This window comes from Ahaetulla prasina, chromosome 4 (genome assembly GCF_028640845.1).
Source record: "Ahaetulla prasina isolate Xishuangbanna chromosome 4, ASM2864084v1, whole genome shotgun sequence".
Taxonomy (NCBI): domain Eukaryota; kingdom Metazoa; phylum Chordata; class Lepidosauria; order Squamata; family Colubridae; genus Ahaetulla; species Ahaetulla prasina.
The window spans coordinates 121905501-121925811 of record NC_080542.1 but is presented as its reverse complement, the minus strand read 5'-3'; the positions used below and the strand labels follow the sequence as shown (position 1 = coordinate 121925811).

General features: G+C 36.4%; 1 protein-coding gene across 2 annotated transcripts in view; it reads right to left on the bottom strand.

The window, feature by feature from the left end:
- MINDY3 (MINDY lysine 48 deubiquitinase 3) overlaps positions 1-12900 on the bottom strand; it is a 29732-nt gene extending 16832 nt beyond the window's left edge. Inside the window, exons 1-7 of one of the 2 annotated variants that reach the window (XM_058183189.1) lie at positions 12776-12900; positions 12070-12200; positions 8163-8242; positions 7102-7159; positions 5542-5703; positions 1845-1896; positions 91-205 (exon numbers count right to left, since the gene is read on the bottom strand). In XM_058183189.1, the coding sequence (XP_058039172.1) occupies positions 91-205; positions 1845-1896; positions 5542-5703; positions 7102-7159; positions 8163-8242; positions 12070-12160 (558 nt within the window). In that variant the 5' untranslated portion in view covers positions 12161-12200; positions 12776-12900. Of the gene's footprint in view, positions 1-90; positions 206-1844; positions 1897-5541; positions 5704-7101; positions 7160-8162; positions 8243-12069; positions 12201-12771 lie in introns of both variants that reach the window. The other variant, XM_058183190.1, reaches the window with a different exon arrangement.
- Between the last annotated feature and the right edge of the window lie 7411 nt (positions 12901-20311).

Sequence of the window (20311 nt, the reverse complement as noted above, 5' to 3'; positions counted from 1 at the left end):
TACACACATACATGCTTGTGCTAGAAGCCTAACTCATATAATTTAATGAAGCTATTTAAGAAATTCTAAAATAGAGTTTTAAAAACACACCTTAGTAAGTATCACAGAATACAGAAAAAGTAGCACTCCAAATTTATTTGCCCACATTGCATGGTGATTCCAAACTGCATCCTTAAAATCAGAAAAGTTGGCATATGAGCGCTTGCTAAAGATAAAAAACAAAAGTCAGTTAGGCATTCAAAAGGCATTCAGTACTTATGAGTAATGTAAATGCAATATAACAATTGTCTATTGGGAAAATCAGTGCTTGTAGCAGCTATACATTATTAGTGGTATCAATATAGCAGAATAAATCAAAATTTTAGAAACATGTTTAAGATTCCACATCTGAAAAGATTTAGCATTTTACAAAGAAATGGGTACCTTATTAAAATTTCCACTACGTTTATATGGTTATATTTAAAGTATGAAATTAGGCTTTTATACAATGCCTAGGAAATTTATAGAATGCCAAATTGGGATGCCAAAGTATGGAAACACTTAATGTTTCACACATTTATACACATTCTGTGCAATGCCAAAAGGCAATCCTGCAAAGTATAAAATATTCCCGCTAAAATACCATTCTAGCCTTCCTTGTTGCAACAAGTAGTAGTATTTTCAAAACTGGTATTTTTCTCTTGTTTTTTCCCCAGTAAGAAAATCCTGTCCTTTATTTTGCATTTCTTCTTTCATTTTCATGTCTTTTAAATAAACTCTAACCCTAACCATTTCATGATCTTCTTTTCATACTTTGCCCAAATAATTTTTGTCATTCTGCATGTCTACATATTACATAGAGTGCCTCGGGAAAGCATATAGCATATTAAAGTAACAGACATTTCATACTTTCCTAAAAAATTACACATTCTACAGATTTCCTAGGGATTCTATACAATGCCAATTTTTCACACATTGCCAGTAACATATATATATTGTAAATTAATCCATGTATATATGGATTAAATTTATAGGTTGCCCAATTCATAATGACTTAGACAATATATAAATTAAAAACAGATTCAATACAATAACATTAAAATGCATATTTTTTCTAAACTATCATCTGGAAAAAAGAATCAAGTCTTCATGATTCATTTAAAGGATGTCAGTTTGGAGACAACACTAGCTTCCAGAGCACACTATTTCAAAGAGCAGGTGCCATGTTGGAAAAGGCACATTACCTGGGACTGATCATAATCAGAGCCTATCCATTGGGTCAGAATTTACCCAGTGAAGCAGAAACAATGGGAGAAACAGTCCATCAGACAACTAGGTGCACACCCTAGCTGAAGGGCTTTATGGGTCACAGTAAATATTTTAGAATAGAATAGAATAGAATTTTTATTGGCCAAGTGTGATAAATATTTTGAACTGTAGTTGAAAATTTACTGATAATCACTGTGGCTCACAGAACAGAGGTGTCACTGATAATTATTATTACTATTAAATTTATTTTGCTGCCCATCTCATGGATTGAGATGACTGAGTGGCTTTAATAATTTTTAAATTTATAAAACCATCAAAACTATTGGACAAAAATAGCTCCGATATAGAAAATTATAGCTCCAGGAGTCTGCACACTTTTTCTTTTTTTCCTCTCTATTTCAAAAATTAATGTAAAATTTCAGGTGTTATTTCCTACCACTCCTAACAGTATGTTTCTTTCTGGTTTTAAAGCAGCAGGTTGCATGAGTTTAAGCAGGTTTAATCTTGATGTTCAGCCACATGGGATAAAACAAAACTAAGCTTATATCTTAAAATGATAATTTTGAATATTTTAAGTGCTGCAACGTGTTACTTACAGAATTAGTGCATGAAATCGTTCAAAGCCAAACTCTTCGACAGCCAAGGCAGCTATACACAAGAAATACTTTTTAGCACAAGACAACCAAAACTGACACAAGAAACACACAGCAAGCTGGAATACTTTCAAGCTTTTAATAACGAAAACTCACCCCCCTCACCTTCTTCCAGTACAACTTTTGTTACATTGTACATGCCAGTTTAGTGAAATTAAGAGTCAATATTGCCAAGATTACAAAACCAGTGAATTTCAACAGCTTTGCAAACTAACCAGAGTCAGTTTGACATGAATTATGAAAACTACTGCAGGAAAATCATCAAGCACAAGCATAGTTTTTCTAAAAAGGTAACTTAGAATAATTTGGATTTCAGAACAGAATTAGTATAAGAAAGCTGTATTTTTGTTTGATTTTTCTCAAGTTGTTTCACTACAAAACAGCAAAGTATGCATCTTTTAAGAAATATTTTGCACTTTTTAATAACTAACCAAACAGTAAAAAAAAAGCTACATATAGTGCTTTTCTAATTCAAACTTTTTACCAAGTTTTCTCACTTTTTGAAAAAAAAAAATTAAAGAGAGTTTTTCCATGTAAACGGTGCCTAATCAGTTTAAAGGTTCTAAGTGGAATTTACTGGAATTTAGTTACTGAATTTCATAAGTAATGAAAATAAATGATTTATGGTTAGATTAACATAACAGTGCTATATCTATTATAAATATGGTAAGTACTTATTTGATTTATTGACCGCCCATCTTACCACATACCACAAGGTAACTCTGGGCAGTTGACAATAAATATCCAAAGAATGATTGTAGATTTTGAATTCTATAAAAAGAATTCTACTTCTGATAAAAGAAACACAGCTGCAAGTCAGATAAATATATCAAATAACAAAAAAATAATTATCTTAATATTAAGCTACTTGGTTAATAAAACATGTAATATGAAGCTTTGTGTAATAAATACATTTGGAATTGTAACTATGTATAAACAATAAGCCTCAATGAAAAATATTGATATATGTATTGCACCTAATAAAAATATCAAATCATCAATAGGCTGAAAGAAAAAAGAATAAGGAAGTTTGAACCAATGAGGCTGTATTATTTTAGTCAATATAAAACAAATTAAGCAATCCTTGTATAAATTATTGTCAATTTCACTGAGCCTGAACGAAGTGCAATAGTATAGAACAGAGAGAAACATTAGAAAGAGGATCATACTATAAAAATCAAAGTCTTTATTTCTAAACAAGAGAGTTTACTCTCTAAGATGATTAATAATTATTTAATAATATGTATAGACCAGTATAAGAAATGAAAAATTAAATTTTTGTTTTTGCAAATCCAATATATTTTACTACCAGAATGGGTTTCATAATTACATTTTTGTTCCATGAGAAGCATGTACCAGAACAAGGATAATAACTTCTTCTAAACTATTTCTTTAAAATGGAAAGAAGTGATAAATCATAAGCATATTCCAGCAATTATGAACAAAGTACTAAATAGGAAAGCTCAGCATTTTTTTTTCTCAGCATCACTTGTTATGTATCGTGGTGGAGTATCATTCTACTGACAAATTTATTTTATCAGAACAATGTTCCTTCCTGTCAAAGAAAGCATTATTTAACTTAAATGAGCCTTAATGTGATGGATTGATATAAATGGGTTGCACACATCATGTGTTATTAACATTAATGCAAAATCTGTGGCACCTTAACTAATTTACTGTATGATTAAGCAGTTGCCTTCTTTATCAAGCTAATTGAGGCCCAACTAAACAAAACTACACTCTAATCAAGTGGTACTCCATTTTTTTTCTGAGTTGTAATGGAATAGCCTCATGCTTTAATTTTCTTTTTCATATTCTTGGGCTAATATAAATTTGTGGCCCCATATATGAAAAGAAAATTAGTGAGTGCAGGTACTCAACTTTTGACTGGAATTAAGTCTGGAATAAGATTATATGTTTCATATTCATTCATGTATTTCACCAAAATATACATTCCTGTAGGCTTAAAAGGGCAATAAATATTTTAGTGGAGAACAAATTAGATGGACTGCACAAATATTAATGATATATTAATGACTATATTCAACTAAATTTTGGATGAAAATGTTAAAGGACTCTACTGTGGGAATTCACAGCAGCAACTATTCTAAAAACATTCAACCTAACCTACAGTTTTGTTTTCAATGTAGTTGTACAGGTTAGTTCTTCCATTAGGCTAAAACAGAATAAAAAATTAGCAAACAAAAAGTGCCACAATCTAGCCAATAAATATTACATTCATACCCAATAGAAACTGGATATATAATTTGAATGAATTTAAACTGAAATTTCTCATTCTGAATTTACCGGAAGTGGCCCACTTTTTAAACATGCTTTTCTATATTTAATTGATCAGAGTGCTTATGATTAGGATTTGGAATGAGTTGTCTGGATTGAAATATTTCAGCTTGAAATGTTTATACACTTCCAATTAGGTATGGAGACAATAACTAATATGGCTTTAGAAAACAAAAGCAACAAAAAGCTTAAATCAAAATAGTACTTATATAATGCTTCACAGTGCTTTACAACCTTCTCTAAACTGTTTACATTTCTCCCAACAATCTGGGTCCTCATTTTACTGTCCTTGGAAGGATGACAGGTTGAGTCAACCTTGAGCCAGCGAGGAAAAAATTCTTGGAAGTGAGCTGAATTGTCCTGCAATACTGTTTTCTAACGATTGCATCACCACGGCTCCAAAATGTTACCATAAATAATATTTTTAAAAGAATTACAGGATCAACTATACTGTTACGTGTAAATCAAGAAGAATTTGAACCATGTTAAAATGTAAAATATTTTACATTAAAAATTATTTTAACATGAGTTAAAATTTAATTTAACTTAATTTCTCAATGTATCTTTATTTATATAAAAATGCAAATTTTATTTGCTTATTTTGAGGATATTTCAGTAAGAACTTCAAAGTATCATTAATTAGACCAGAGGGTATTTTTCTAAACTTCTCTATATTAAATAATATCGCATTATAGAACAAACTGGCCAACAGTTTTTAATCGTCTACTATTGGTACTGTCTGCTAATAGACTGATTTTATAGAAAGGCTGTAAAAGAACTTGGTTCTACTGAATGAAATGAATGGATTTCTTCCCATCGCAGGAAGGATTAAGAGCAAGTAGAAAAAACACTTTCTGTGACTTCATTCCCACCATTTCTTTAATGAAGCTTTACTTTTGATGCTTAATTTAAAATTATATCTGCATCCACATTTATATATTACTGATATATTATTAAAGTATTAGGTTATGAACATTGCATATCAAGCATATTCTAATATTAGAAAAGATAACTGAATGTGTTCAGGAAAGAGAAGTAGGATATATCCTTCAAGAGCACATTTGCTATCTATAGATTGTCTTGATTCTTTAAAAAAAAGTTTATGCAGTAATGAGTTACCTGACTTATTTGAACCCAATCTGATTCAGTCAGAATATCGACAATATAAATACTGTAGCCTAGGCTTAAAATATTTGTCAACTATTGTACGTCTACGGGTAATGAAAATTAGGAACAGAGGACAAAATGATCTGTGGAACCATGTTAAATAATCCTATATCTTGAAAAATACATTTTGTATTCCTGACTCATATTACACAAAATATCTTACATGATTGCTCACCTTGCTGGCTCGCTTCGGCTGAACTTTCAGACATACTAGTGGCACCTTCCATAGGGTTTCCTCTTTGCAATGTTGCCAAAGAGTAGGACTCTGATTGATCAGAGCAAGTCATTTCCAAGATTTCACATAATGCATGACACAGAAGATTTTTCTGCTCTTCTTCTGAAATATTCAAAGTCAGAACAGACAAGAGTTCAGACAACAGACCAGGAATTTGCATGCAAAGCATGTAGCAGCATTCTTTATACAATCTAATACTGAGTCTTCCTCAAATCCCAGCAGGTTTAAGAACATTTAGGAAAAGAACTGACAATCAATGACTCTGAATTTCATCCATTTCTTGGGAACTATCCAATACTTTGTCAGTTCAGATTTCTAAGCTGTTTAAAATATTGGGCATGACAAGAAAGTATTTGGGAATTAAGTGTTCTCTTCCTGGCTCATTCTCTCCTTCAGTTATACGACTCCAGTTGGCTCAGTTGACACATAAATCTAGTTCAGAGCAATAGGAATAAACCTTGGTATATCTTGAACTCTTGCATGCCCCTCTATTTCATCTTTCTCTATCAGGTATAGTCAAGAAGAAAAGCGATTAGGTTAAATAAGTAAGAATATATCGATTTGGTTAGATTGATCCTAACTATAATTAGTACACCATATATCGTGTGTGTGCGTGTGCGTGTGCGTGTATGCAGCCATGGGCAAGATGCGTCAGACAGGCCACGCCCACTCCAGCTAACTGGTGGCCTGCAGACCAGATGCATCAGACACAGGCCACCCCACCCTGACTCTGCAAAGGCAAAAAATGTTACAATATATCATGATATGTCACGTGATGCGATCGAGTTTTACACTTGTGAGTTAAAATACGGCAACCTGGAATAAATCAAAGGCAAGCAATACTTCACTATCTTTAAATGTGTCAATAAAGGCAAAGTTTAGATCCAGTTAGCCAGTTGGATCTAATAAAAAGTTTAAATTAGAAAGTAGATGCATTTCTTCCATTCCTTCAACAATACCAGAAAAGAAAGGGAAGATGAGAGTTCGTTGTCAGTCATTCCTCTCAGCCCAACCCATCTGACAGGGTGGTTGTTGTAGGAAATAGGAGGAGAAAGATGTGCAAGATATGTTTGCTGACTTGTTTGTAAAAATAAATAATAAAAATTAAAAAAAATATAAAATATAAAAATAATAAATAATAAAGGCAAGAAACAAATAAATAGCCAGATATTTTTATCCCTTCTGAACATAGTAGTCAATAAGTCCTAGTATGTAAGTTAGAAAGAAATATAAATTATAAATTTCTGCTACTTGCTACTGCTACTTGCTTAATTTGTATGTTGACTCATTCTGCAGGACTAGATTTCTAGAAGCCTAAATTCTATTTTTAAGTTTAATGTTATATATTCTATTTTTTAAAATCATCAGCAAATGGATAATCTTCTCTGAATTATGCAGATTAATAAGCATTGATTATAAATAATAACTATTGTTTGGTTTAGCACATTATTATGCAAATTTTGCATTATAACCCTCTTGGAGCTGTAGGTTCATAGTTACCATGACACTGTCTCCAGGTAGATTTTTCGTAGGTGAACAGCTTCTTCAGGAGGAATGCCTTATATTAAAGACAATATTGACATATCAGAAATGTATGATTTGATCTTCAGTGGTAAAAAGAATTTCCATTTTCAATATTGGTTTAATATTGGGAGTGGGATTTATAACTATTCCCTAATACTGAAGTCCTCTTATGCCTATACAGAATTTATTATTTTAGTCCCATGTCATTTAACAATTACAGATACCTGAAAATAGCACTGCAAATCTAACAAGATTCTGGACAAAGTGTAATCCCTTTTGTCATACATGCTACTCTAAAAAACAAGAAGCATTTCATGTCAAATAAGGGATTACAGACCTATCCCTATTCAGAGACAAATTACCTTTATTAGAAATCAATTTCTTGAAGAAGAAACTTGAAGAACATTGGATTCTTAAGATGTATATTTTTATCTCACTTAAAAATTGGTAGTTGTAGTATTAAATGAATGTTACATATTAAATGAAATATTACAGACTTCAACATCTCAAAATACAGATTGTGCTTGATTTATGACAATTGAGCCAAAACTTCTGTTGCTAAATGAAACAGTTGTTAAATGAGTTTTGCCTCATTTTATGAATTTCTTGCCACCATGTAAAATGAATTACTGCAGTTGTTAAGTTATTAACATGGTTGTTAAGTGAATCTGGCTTCCCCATTGACTTTGTCAGAATGTAGCAAAAGATGATCATATGACCCCAGGACACTGCAATTATCATAAATATATGAACCAGTTCCCAATCATCTAAATTTTGATCATGTGATCATGGAGACATTGCAAGTGTCGAAAGTGTGAAAAATGGTCATAAGTCTTTTTTCAGTGCCATTATAACTTTGAACAGTCACTAAATGAACGGTTGTAAATTGAGGTATCTGTACTGTGTTTTAAATTCAGTATTACCTACGTAGGATTCCACAGTTGTTTATTCTAGGTAATTTAAATTGTCAAATAAGCCAAATATCAGTAATGAAATATATTTTTCAGGTTCGTTTACTCAGATGTTACTATTATTACCTGAACTGGTGCAATTACAGCACAAGGGCCTCCTTCAAATTGCTCTAATGCAGTAGATTCTGTGTCACTGAACACAAATCCTGAGGAAAATAAACATTTTCAGTTAGCTATTTCCAAGAAAAAAAAAGTTCATTAATAAACTTTAGCATATTTTTGATGAAGTATTCCTTATCAAACTCGCGTTCTTCAACATTCCAAGTCTCAACCTTATCTGCAAGTGTGATAATGACATTCTTTTTCATTTGCTATCTATATTTCTATATCTATCTTTTCTGAAATAAAGATCAAGGTTTTTTAGCTGTATTCTGCAGAATATCAAGAAATCACTGCTGGACGATGTTGATTTAAGGAGATAAAATAAAAACAAGGGAAAACCAGATATATAAGCAAAATGTGTTCAGTCTCTTTAAACAGCTACCCAAAACAGTACAGTTTTCAACAGTTCGCAAATTTCATTTAAATAAGAATATGTTTCAGCTTCAATTCTTGGCTCCATTTTACAAGTAGTCCTTGCATAACAACCTTTAGCAACCATTTAAAATTATGAGAGTTTTGAATGAATGGCAGTCATAGTTATGGCTGTTTGGAGTGCCCTGCTGCCATGTAATCAAAATCATGTACATTTCCAACTGCAGGTTGCACATAATGAATCCCCCTCCCCATCTCTTCCTTTTGGTCCACTGCACTCTACAGACTCTGACCTTCTCTGTCGTCTTGCTCCCACTGCTGACAAAGACACCCAGCCTTGCCCTTGGAAAGCAACCACTGCTGTTCCAATGCATTCTTTCCCAGGCCAGTACTGTACTTACCTTGCAAAACCTTGGAAAGAAAACCTTGCATGGTCAGCAACTGCCTTGAGAAGGACGCTTCAGCAGCGGAAGCAAGACAACAATGAAGCACAGATGGGGCAGCAGAATGCAGGACAGAGGGCAGTTACAGTTTCATGCTGACTGCTTTGCACTATGCTGCTGAATCGGAGTAGCTGGGTGCCAACAATTTAGGATTGATGCTACTGGGGCTGTTGCACGCCAATGGCTTGGGCAGCTAGAGTTTTCACTGCACTGGGGTATTGGGCTAACTGTGGGCTGGGGTGGTTGTAGTACTGCATCACCGGGCTGGGGCAGCTGCAGATTTGTACTGGATTGGGGCAGCCATTACTGCTAATGACTTCTGAACTTGGCAGAGCCACCCAAGCCCAACACATAACTTTCTCCTGATTCCCCACTGACTTTTCTTGTTGGAAACTGGCAGGAAGTTGTGAAGAGGTCCTTGCTTAACAATCCAAGTTTCTAACAACAGTAGTGGGGAGTGCTGGGACTGTGGTCCCTAAGCGATTCAAAGTGATATTGCACTTTGTGACCACACTGCTAAGGAATGCAGTGGCTCAGGTAGTTAGGACAGTGGGTTGAAATTTAGCAAGCCCATGTCGAGGCCTGAGTGCTGCTGGGTGGCAGAGTGAGCGCCTTTCATTTGTTCCAATTCCTTGATGGGGCCATGAAAGGAGCCTGGCATGGCTAGCAACTACTTTGCAAAGTGCCAAGCAATGTGTGGCTCAGCAGGAGAGAAAGTAAAGGTCAGCCTTTACTTCCCCCCTAGAGGGTGGGAAGACTGACAGAGCCAGTGAATAACCAAAAGGGATGAGATTGGGGATGGAGGGTGCTGAAGTGCTTTTGCACTCCTAAGTATAGGGGTTCTGCCAAGGGCTCAAATTTTGTTCATGGAGGCCATTGCAACAGCTATAACTTTGTTCATTGCTGCCATAACTTCATATGGTCGCTGAATGAATGGTCATAACTTGAGTAGTACCATTAGTATTCAACCTATTGCAGACTTCATAAGGCACAATAGTAACAATTTGTTCTTACTAAAGGAAGAGACATAGTCTCATCTTAATTAGAGCAGCCTTCCACTTTTTTACGAAGAATTAACAGAGATAGTCTTCACTTGCCAATTATTCATTCAATAACTCTGACATTATTGTTGCACTGAATAAGTGGTACTTACAACTGGTGCCCACTGTTCCAACCTTGAATTACAAATATTTTTTAACTAATGCAATGTCCTGTAGTCACACGATTGTCATTTACCAGCTTTCTTGCTGGTCAGTACAGAAGCTGCCAGAGAAAATCACAGGTTATTCTGCTAAATCTTGCTGGCCTTTATGTGCTCATGCTGCACCATCCACCCCTGGTTTTCCTATGCTTATATATGGCCTGGGCAAGGCCTTCCAAGCCCGCCCTAACTCATGCACAATTTGCACCAGTACTCCCCCCATCCCACAGCACCTTTACACTCCTTACTTGGAACTCCTGCTGCTTCCTACTTAACACCCACGTCTTGGGGTTACAACAGCAACTGGGACTGCCAAGGTTGTCTTCACTAACTGAAGAAATCATGTGATACCACACTTTACAAACACATTACTTAGCAACAGCAATACCAAATCAAATTGCTGTCATAGCTTTAGGACCACCTGTATTGTGATACTGAAACATGAAAGGACTTGCATGGCTCATAGTGTTCCAGGCTGAACATAACAGTACTGCCAATTTAATCCTATTGGTCAAATCACAGATGTGAATAAATATGCACTATATTCCCCAATAGATTTCTCAAAATCACAATGCTTTTCAAAAGATAAAACATTTAAATTAACTATGCTAATCCTTTAGATATCAACATATCTTAACTATAGACAAAAAAGGGACTGAATATACTGTACCCCTTCAACTAAACAAAACTGAATATTGATTATAGGATTTTCATGTTTCTTAGCTTATGATCACCTCAGCATGTTTAAACTATAGCTTATCAAGCAGAGTTAATGAATCATACTTTATAAATCACAATGTCTAGATTTTTATATTTAGCCATTAACAAGATAACTACATTCTGATTTATGCTAAATGAATCCAGTCAGAGGTTTGATTTTTTTGATTAAACTGAAAAAGTAGAAAAAAGTAGAAAGTAGAAGAAAACATTTGTAGGACGACACCTGTTAAACCAAAGCAACAATTGAGAACATACCCAGCACATTCATAACAGAGTTTTACACAAACTCACACATACACTTCTATAAAGGACAGAAAAAACTAACTTTTGTATGCAGGAATACACTGAAGAATCCTAGCAGAAGAATGAGCAATTACACTGGCTATTACAGGAGTCAAGGACCTTTAATTAATGCTTGTTACAGAAACAAAACCCAGACGTTAAGAATTAACTATGTGAAATCAACTGCTGAGAAAACAATTACTCCCTGTGTAAGGACAGAAGCAAAGGAATAGTGGGGAAATGATCTGCTTCTATTCTTCTAAAGCAAGAATATAACTACCCTATGTAAATAAAACTTTTCTTGATGCCTAAACAAAGTTTCCTAACTCAATGATCTAACCAAATATCCCAATTCCAATAAAAGGGAGGGAGAAACAAAATCTCTCCATTAACCATTTCAACTATAGTTCTGTTGTATTTGCCTACTTTTTGCCCATCTGCTGAAAAAAGGTTCTGGAAAGAGCAGATCATCACAAGAGATGTGGAAGAGAAGACAATACCAAAATTCAGAAATGGAGGACGGAGGAGAAAGAAAAATAAAGCTGGTCGTGTAACCAGCATCAATTTTCTTCGCCTTCGCACTGAATTAATTGATAGGATCAGGGTTTTTTAATACTATACAGTTACTTTCCTGGGAGGCATCACAGAGTAACAAATCCTGAGTCAAAAATAAAAAATAGCCATAAACCAAAGACATAAACGGGATGGACAGACTTTTTGAAGGATTTTTCCCAGAAGAAGCTAAAAGGGGGGGGGGGGGATGCTGCCAGGGAGACCTGAGTACAAGCTTGGGTGGCAAAAAAGAGGAGAAGGAGAGGAAGTATACCTGGTGTACCACAGTATACCACAATACCTTGTGTCCAGCGGGAAAAGATGGTATCTGCCAGGCCCTGGGAGGTCTTCCTGCCCCACACCAAGGGGATCAATTGTTGTAATTCAGCCATGGAGGTGATTCACTTGCCGGACGGCACGCAGCGACGAAACCTAAAAAGAAATCACACGAAGGCGGCAGATAAACACAGACAGACAGACCGGGAGGGCAAACACCGGCGGGCAGGTGAGTCTTCGGCGGGCGTCGAGAAAGAGGCGGCCCCTTCCGGGCTGCCGGGCCTAAGAAGGAGTAAGAAGCGGCGAGTCCTCGGTAAAAGCGATGCCCTGAAGGAGACCCGGCCTCAGAGGCGTTTCCTCCCACCTCAACCCCCCGCGGTGGAAGGCCAAAACCGGCAGCGGCCTCTCCGTACCGAGACCCTCTTCAAACGTTCAACATTGCAGCCTTTGGGAGATTCCCGCGATTGTCCCGGTGCGCTGGGACTACATCCCCCAGAATCCACGGCCGGTAGGTAGTCTGGGCATTCCGGGAAATAGAAGTCCCAGGCCAGCAGCAAGAGCGCTGCGGGGGGTTGGGGGGGGAAGGAAAGGCTGCTCGCTCGGGAGGAAAGGAGCTTATTCCACCCTCCTTATCCCGTCCCTTCAGACTTGGCCGCCGCGTCCCCTGCTCAAACCTTTCCTCGCCTCAGAGGTGCCTCTGTTGTAATTCCCATCCTTCGGCACTTACCCACCTGTGCGGTCCGCGTCTCCTCACTTAGGACCAATTCACTCTTTCCCTCAGGCTCGCTGCGAACATTGAATGGAAAGCTGGCGAAGTACGGGCGCTTCTTATTGAAGCAGCCTGTGACGAGCAACCGCGTGGTCGAATCAGAGGCGGATTTCGTGAATCCCTTTCCCCCGCCCACTTAGGCTCCTGGATTCGAACTCGATCAGAGCGAGGCGGGGAAGAAACTCCGTAAACGCGCCAATTAAGAATAGGACCGGGTGTGTTCTGATTGGAGGGTTTTACATGACGAGCGTGTAGGTTAACCAATCGCGAATGGGAAGTGGGCGAAAGAACCAGCTAGAGTGGGCGGTGAGCGACAATTAAAAAAAAAAATAGAAGCAGGGCACAGGTGGATGGAAAAAAAATAAAATCTTATCCGGCTCTTATTGCCATTTGAGTTTTTTTTAAATGTAATGACGTACAAATGGATTATAGGACTTTTCACAAGAACAGTCTTCCGAGGTCCTTTGATTTTCCTTGAAAAGATTGAAAAGGAAGGAGGAAAGAAGGCAAATGCGAAACATAAAAAAAACCAAAAACAACCCAGCACATAACAAAACTTTTAATCTCGCTCAGGAAAATCTAATAAGAATCCTGAATTTGTTAATTAGATTTAATATAAATGCTTTAATGCTACTAGAAACTTTTTTTTGCTGTAGATTTAAAGAACAAAGCAGATTGTGGCCAGTAGAAAATGATTAACCTGATGTCCCCACAAAACAAAATCACACATGCCAGGATTTATAATTAATTATTTATAATTAATATAAATATTATTATTATTATTATTATTATTATTATTATAGAATAGAATAGAATAGAATAGAATAGAATAGAATAGAATTTTTATTGGTCAACTGTGATTGGACACAAGGAATTTGTCTTGGTGCATAGGCTCTCAGTGTACATAAAAGAAAAAGAAAAAAGAAAAAAAATACATCAAAGCACAAATGATGGTCATAGATTGCAATTTAACCCTTAATGATAGCAACAAAAAGTTACAGTCATACAGTCATAAGTGGAAAGAGATTGGTGATGAAAACGATGAGAAGATTAATAGTAGTGTAGATTTAGTAAATAGTTTGACAGTGTTGAGGGAATTATTTGTTTAGCAGAGTGATGGCATTCGGGAAGAAATTGTTCTTGTGTCTAGTTGTTCTGGTGTGCAATGCTCTATAGCGTCGTTTTGAGGGTAGGAGTTGAAACAGTTTATGTGAGGGATCTGTAAATATTTTCACAGCCCTCTTCTTGATTCGTGCAATATGCAGGTCCTCAATGGAAGGCAGGTTGGTAGCAATTATTTTTTCTGCAGTTCTAATTATCCTCTGAAGTCTGTGTCTTTCTTGTTGGGTTGCAGAACCAAACCAGACAGTTATAGATGTGCAAATGACAGACTCAATAATTCCTCTGTAGAACTGGATCAGCAGCTCCTTGGGCAGTTTGAGCTTTCTGAGTTGGCACAGAAAGAACATTCTTTGCTGTCCTTTTTGATGATGTTTTTGATGTTAGCTGTCCATTTTAGATCTTGCCATATGGTATAGGCTAGAAATTTGAAGGTTTCTACTGTTGATACTGTGTTGTCTAGTATTGTCAGAGGTGGCAGTATGGAAGGGTTTCTCCTAAAGTCTACCACCATTTCTACAGTTTTGAGTGTGTTCAGTTCCAGATTGTTTCGGTCACACCATGAGGCTAGTCGGTCGACCTCCCGTCTGTATGCGGATTCATCATTGTCTCGAATGAGACCAATCACTGTTGTGTCATCTGCGAACTTCAGTAGTTTAACAGATGGATCGTTGGAGATGCAGTCATTGGTATACAGAAAGAAGTGGGGAGAGCACACAGCCTTGGGGGGCCCCTGTGCTAATTGTACAGGTATCTGATGTGATCCTGCTTAACTTCACCTGCTGCTTCCTGTTTGTTAAGAAGCTTGTGATCCGCTTAAAAATCTGTTCAGGTACCTGTAGCTGGTTTAGCTTAGTTAGAAGAGTGTCTGGGATGATGGTATTGAATGCTGAACTGAAGTCTACGAAGAGGACCCTTGCATAGGACTTTGGAGATTCAAGATGTTGTAGGATATAGTGCAGAGCCATATTAACAGCATCATCTGTTAATCTATTTGCTCAGTATTATTCATTTTGACTAATCTGGAGGGTTGAGTAATCTGTTGGAAGGTTCTTGTGGACTTTCCCAGAGATTGGCAGGCAACTCTGTTGATTACCTAGTTGGTTTTACATATCAGGAAGGGCTCTCAGTAGGATTTCTTCTGATCTCTCTCCCTTTCTCTTTCTCTTTCTCCCTCCCTCCCTTTCCCCCTCTCCTCCCTTCCCTCTCTCCTTTCTATTGATCCTGGTATGATTTTCTGTGGGTTTTCTAGATATGAAGGGACGTAAGTGAAACCTCAAGATACCTCAAGGAAGATTAGACATGAGTAAAACTGAATATGGCTTCAAGCATAGACCTTGGCAATAAGATCATTTTACTTAAAGATAAAGCATTCTTTTTATCGTTCCTCACTGCAGTGGAGAAATGTTAGTCAAAAACTTTGCTTAGTGTGACTCCTTTGTAAGAGAACTAAGAGAACTGTTACTGTTTTTTTGCAAAGACCTTTGCCCATACATTTGCTCAGATTTATCAAGGTCTTGAATCTTCATAGGAGTGAAGACCTTGAATGGTGATTAAGGCATCTTGCTCTTATCTGGAAATGATTTTGTGCACAGAAAATACTTTCTGGTATGACCTTTCTCTTATCTGTGGCCTTGACCATTACTCCTCTTGGCTCTTTAAGGAGCATGATGAGCTGGCTCTTGGAAGTTTAGAATAACAGAGTTGGAAGGGACCTTGGAGGTCTTCTAGTCCAACCTCCTGCTCAGGCAGGAAACCCTATACTATTTCAGACAAATGGTTGTCCAATCTCCTCTTAAAAACTTCCACTGTTGGAGAATGTGCATAAGAGCACATTAGTGCCTACTGTTCCTGTCCAATTGTTCCCTTCATTATATCAAATTAATATTATTGATGCATATTTTTACTTATATATTTTCTTCAATACATGTTGTTTTATCTATGACAATTGTGTGTGTATACTGTTGTGACAAAATAAAATAAAAAAAAAAGAATTCACAGGTTCTGGAGGCAAGTTGTTTCACTGGTTAATTGTTCTAACTGTCAGAAAATTTCTCCCTATTTCTAGGTTGCTTCTCTCCTTGATCAGTTTCCACCCATTGCTCCTTGTTCTACTCTCAGGTGCTTTGGAGAATAGCTTGACTCTCTCTTCTTTGTGGCAGCCCCTGAGATGTTGGAACACTGCTATTATGTCATCCCTAGTCCTTCTTTTCATCAAACTTAGACATACCCAATCCCAGCAACTATTCTTTACATGTTGTAGCATCCAGTCCCCTAATCATCTTTGTTGCTCTTCTCTGCACTCTTTCTAGAGTAGGGTGTCAAACTCGCATCATCACAGCAGCATCACATGACATATTGGAACTTTCCCTCCCTTTGCTAAACTGAGCGTGGGCGTGGCTAGCACGTGATGCATCCGGCCCGCAGGCCGTCAATTTGACACCCTGTTTTAGAATCTCAAAATCTGTTTTACATCATTGTGACCATAACTGGATACAGTATTCCAAGTGTGGCCTTACCAGGGTATTATAAAATAGTATTAAAACTTCACATGATCTCGTTTCCAATGCCTCACTTTTGCAGAGGGCTATGTTATGGCATCCTTGAATGAGCTGTGGTTGCAGCCTCTTTATAAGATTCTCTTTGAACCTTTTTAAGGAAGATTGAGTATGTGGTAAGCTTAAACTACCTTAATGGAAACAGATTACCTGTTTTAGTTTAGTTTCAGATGAGTGCCAAAAACATGACTTTGGGTGATACAATTTGCAAGCCTTCCGCTAGTTGTCACTAGGTTTCTAGTGCAATTCCAAGTGCTAATTTTAACTTCTAAAGTTCTATATAACTTGGCATCCTGGTATCTTTGAGGCTATCTCTAATCAGATTCAGCCGATCCAAGGTTTCTCTCCCAGGAAAATCTGGTGCCTTATTTTTAAGAAAGGAGGGAAAATTGAGCCTGAGGATATTATTTCTATATGCTGGTTCAAGTTCTTGTCTTGGAAACAAGATTGGCTTCAACAATAATAGTTTTTGGAAAAAGCACCATTGAGATTGGCACCATCAGTAATAGTTTCTGGACTCTAGTTAAGATGGCATTCTGTAGGATTTAGGAGTGAACTGGGAAATTCTGATTTAAATGTTAATTTATCTTTAATTTATTGTAGATATTTTATTATATTTTACAATACATGCATAATATGAAGATTATCATATTTAGATTCCCAACCTATGGCTGATCATAGTTTTCTGTGGTTTTTATTGCATCTAGTGATCATACAGTTTTTGTAGCTCAGATCAGGTAGTCCTAAAGATATGCAAACATTTGGGAACATTCCTGCAATGTTTCTTTCAATTGATAGGAGCAATGTGCCCAACAGACTATGGCAGGGGTGTCAAATTCGAGGCCTGCGGACCGCATTCAGCATGCAGGCTGCTTAGATCTGGCCCATGGTGCCAGCCTGGAAATATCAGAAGACCAGCCTCTGATGCCTCTGCTGGCCAAAATGGGCATCTTGAATCTGTGTCAAATGCCCACCATTGCCACACCCACCCCAGCTTCACCCACCTCAGGTCACACCCATTCCCAGCCACATGCCAGCCCCCCTTACCTGGTCCTCTGAGATCAAACACAACCCTGATGTGGCCCTCAATGAAATCGAGTTTGATACCCCTGGACTATGAGATCAAGAAGTAGTAAGAATTTAGAGGATTTAGCTCTGAGTGCCTTGAAGGCTGTTTTGTAACTGTGTTAGTAAATTCAATTTTATATGGCATTTGGAGAGAGGTCTTCCTTATTTTACTTTGTAGTATAAAGGTTCAAAGATTTTTGCAAGGTCATTTCCAAACTACTACCCAATGCAAAAGTCCCTTACATTTTTCAGTAATGTATTCATTACTAAAGCATTCATTATTAACACTTTTGACAGAAGAACATCATCAGTCATATTTACTACCTTCCAGATCTAAGCTGTTCCAATGTTGAATAACTTTTACCATTGACACCTTTCTTGATGTCCAACCAAAATCTTTTCTTTACAGTTGATATCTATTGATTATTGCCTTATATTCTGAAACAATTCTGCCCTGAATGTGATAGCTCTTCAAATACGGAGTACAGTTTTCATAGGTCTTCTCCTCTGACCTAGAGATAGGCCTTCCCTTCAAGCATTCCTTCTAGCTTTTTAGTTCCTGGTCTTTTATACTTGTGGCTGCTGTTCCCTGGACACACTCCGTTTTCGTCAATGTCATTATAAAAGTTGTACAATTTTTTTGAGAAACAGCAATTTTTCTTCATTTTGATCAACTGAGGATTACATTTATTTTCTTTTCCAGGTGTATATACTGTTTATTCATGCTCCAAGAATTGTCAGAGATTCTTTTGGCATGCACTGGTTCCCAGGTCCCATCCTTCCATCTTATATTCCTGCCTTGGATTTTATATATTTATTAAAAAGATTTGTATAGCCTCTTACTCCCTGTTTATTCCATACAATCCATATAAATTTTGCAATTGGTATAAATAACTTTGAAACTGTTAAAACTTACCGGATCTTGCAAGCAAAATGTTGGAGATGTAATTGTGATGATGCTACATATTTTCATATTTGGTGGACTTGCAAGAACATTAAGGCTTTTTGGATAAGAATTTGGTGGATTATACAAAATGTTTTGAAAAAGAAAATAAAGTTCCTACCGCAATTTTTTTTTACTGGGAATTATCACGGACTGTACAGCAATTGAGACTAAATTGATTTTAAATTTAGTAACAGCGGCAAGACTACTGATAGGACAGTATTTAAAGAAAAAAGAATTACCTACACTAGAAGAATGGATATTGAAAGTTGCTAATTTGGCTGAGATGGCAAAAATCTCAGCCTTTTTGAAAGACAATACACAAGAAAAATACTTAAATGAATGGAAAAAATGGATTGACTATATCCAAAATAGATATCAGACTAAGAGATATCAGACTGCCTTTGAATGTTTAGGATGTATTATTTCTGATTGCTATGGGGGAGGTTAGGATTTGATGAGAATTGCAGGAGTATAAGTGAGTTAGGAGGGAAAATTTTTAGCATATTTTTGTTTTATTTTTAAATTATACCTTGTATTTGTTCCGGGAAGTCGGGTGGGGGGGAGAAGGGTTTTTTGAAGGGAGGGGGGAGGGGGGAAAGGGGGGGGAAGGTTTTTTTTTGTAAAAACTTTTTTAATTAAAAAAAAACTTACCAGATCTTTTTTATTGTTCTAGCTTGTCAAGAGTTTTGTGACCTTTGATACTGACTTTTTAAAAATTTGCTGTTCTGTGTATTTTATTGATTGATGGATGAATGGATGGATTGGATTGATTTCAGGCAGTAGCTGATTCTGAACCAAGTCTGGACTGCTCATAACATTATACTGTGTAACTAAACTAGATAGAATTACGTTATACAATAAATAATATATAACAAGATGGGGAATCTGGCCACTACACAAACATATTGACCATCTTTGTATCTGCATATTTCATAATAATATTTTATACCTTTTCATATAAATTATTTATAAATATATTGAATAACATTGGATTTAGAGCAGATCAGTGCAAATATGCCACTCAGCAGTTCTTTCCAGAGCTGCTAATATATTTGACATGCTGCTATCATAAATTAGGCCATATTGGACATGATGGGAAAAAAGACTTGGTTTGTGTGCTGTGGTATGGTTTGATTAATCATAGTTTATTGACCAACCTTCATTTGGCTCTGTCTGTATCATTTCCTAAAGCCTAATTTAGCTTTATGTTTAAAAACTATTTATACAACGTATGTTTCTTAATTCAAAGAAGAGCATTCTGATCAAGGACTATCAATCATTTGAAGTAGGCCAGATCAGACAACAGCATTATAATGATTATATGAATTACTTTATAATAACAGAATCTTGAAAGCCTAACAAGCAATGAATGTTGGTTGTGGCGATTGCAATAAATAAACTTGAAGTTAAACCTGAAGACTCCTTTTGCAGGTCTGCATAGCTCTATTTTATCGGACTTTACCATAAACCATCCAAGATACCCCAAATAGAACACAAGCTATGATAATTCTCATCCAATTATGATTCATAATAAGTGAATGGTGAAATGGAATTTATCCAGTAGTGGGATTCAGTCAGTTCGTACCATTTCGGGAGAACTGGTTGTTAACTTTCTGAGCAGTTTGGTGAACAGGTTGTTGAAAGAAATCATTAGGGCAGAGAACCGGTTGTTAAATTATTTGAATCCCACCACTGAATTTATCTTATTTTCACTAGGGATATATTTAATGAAAACATTTCTATCTTATCTTATAATCACAGAAATGTAATTATAAAAAATACAAAATCACTATAAAATCATTCCAAT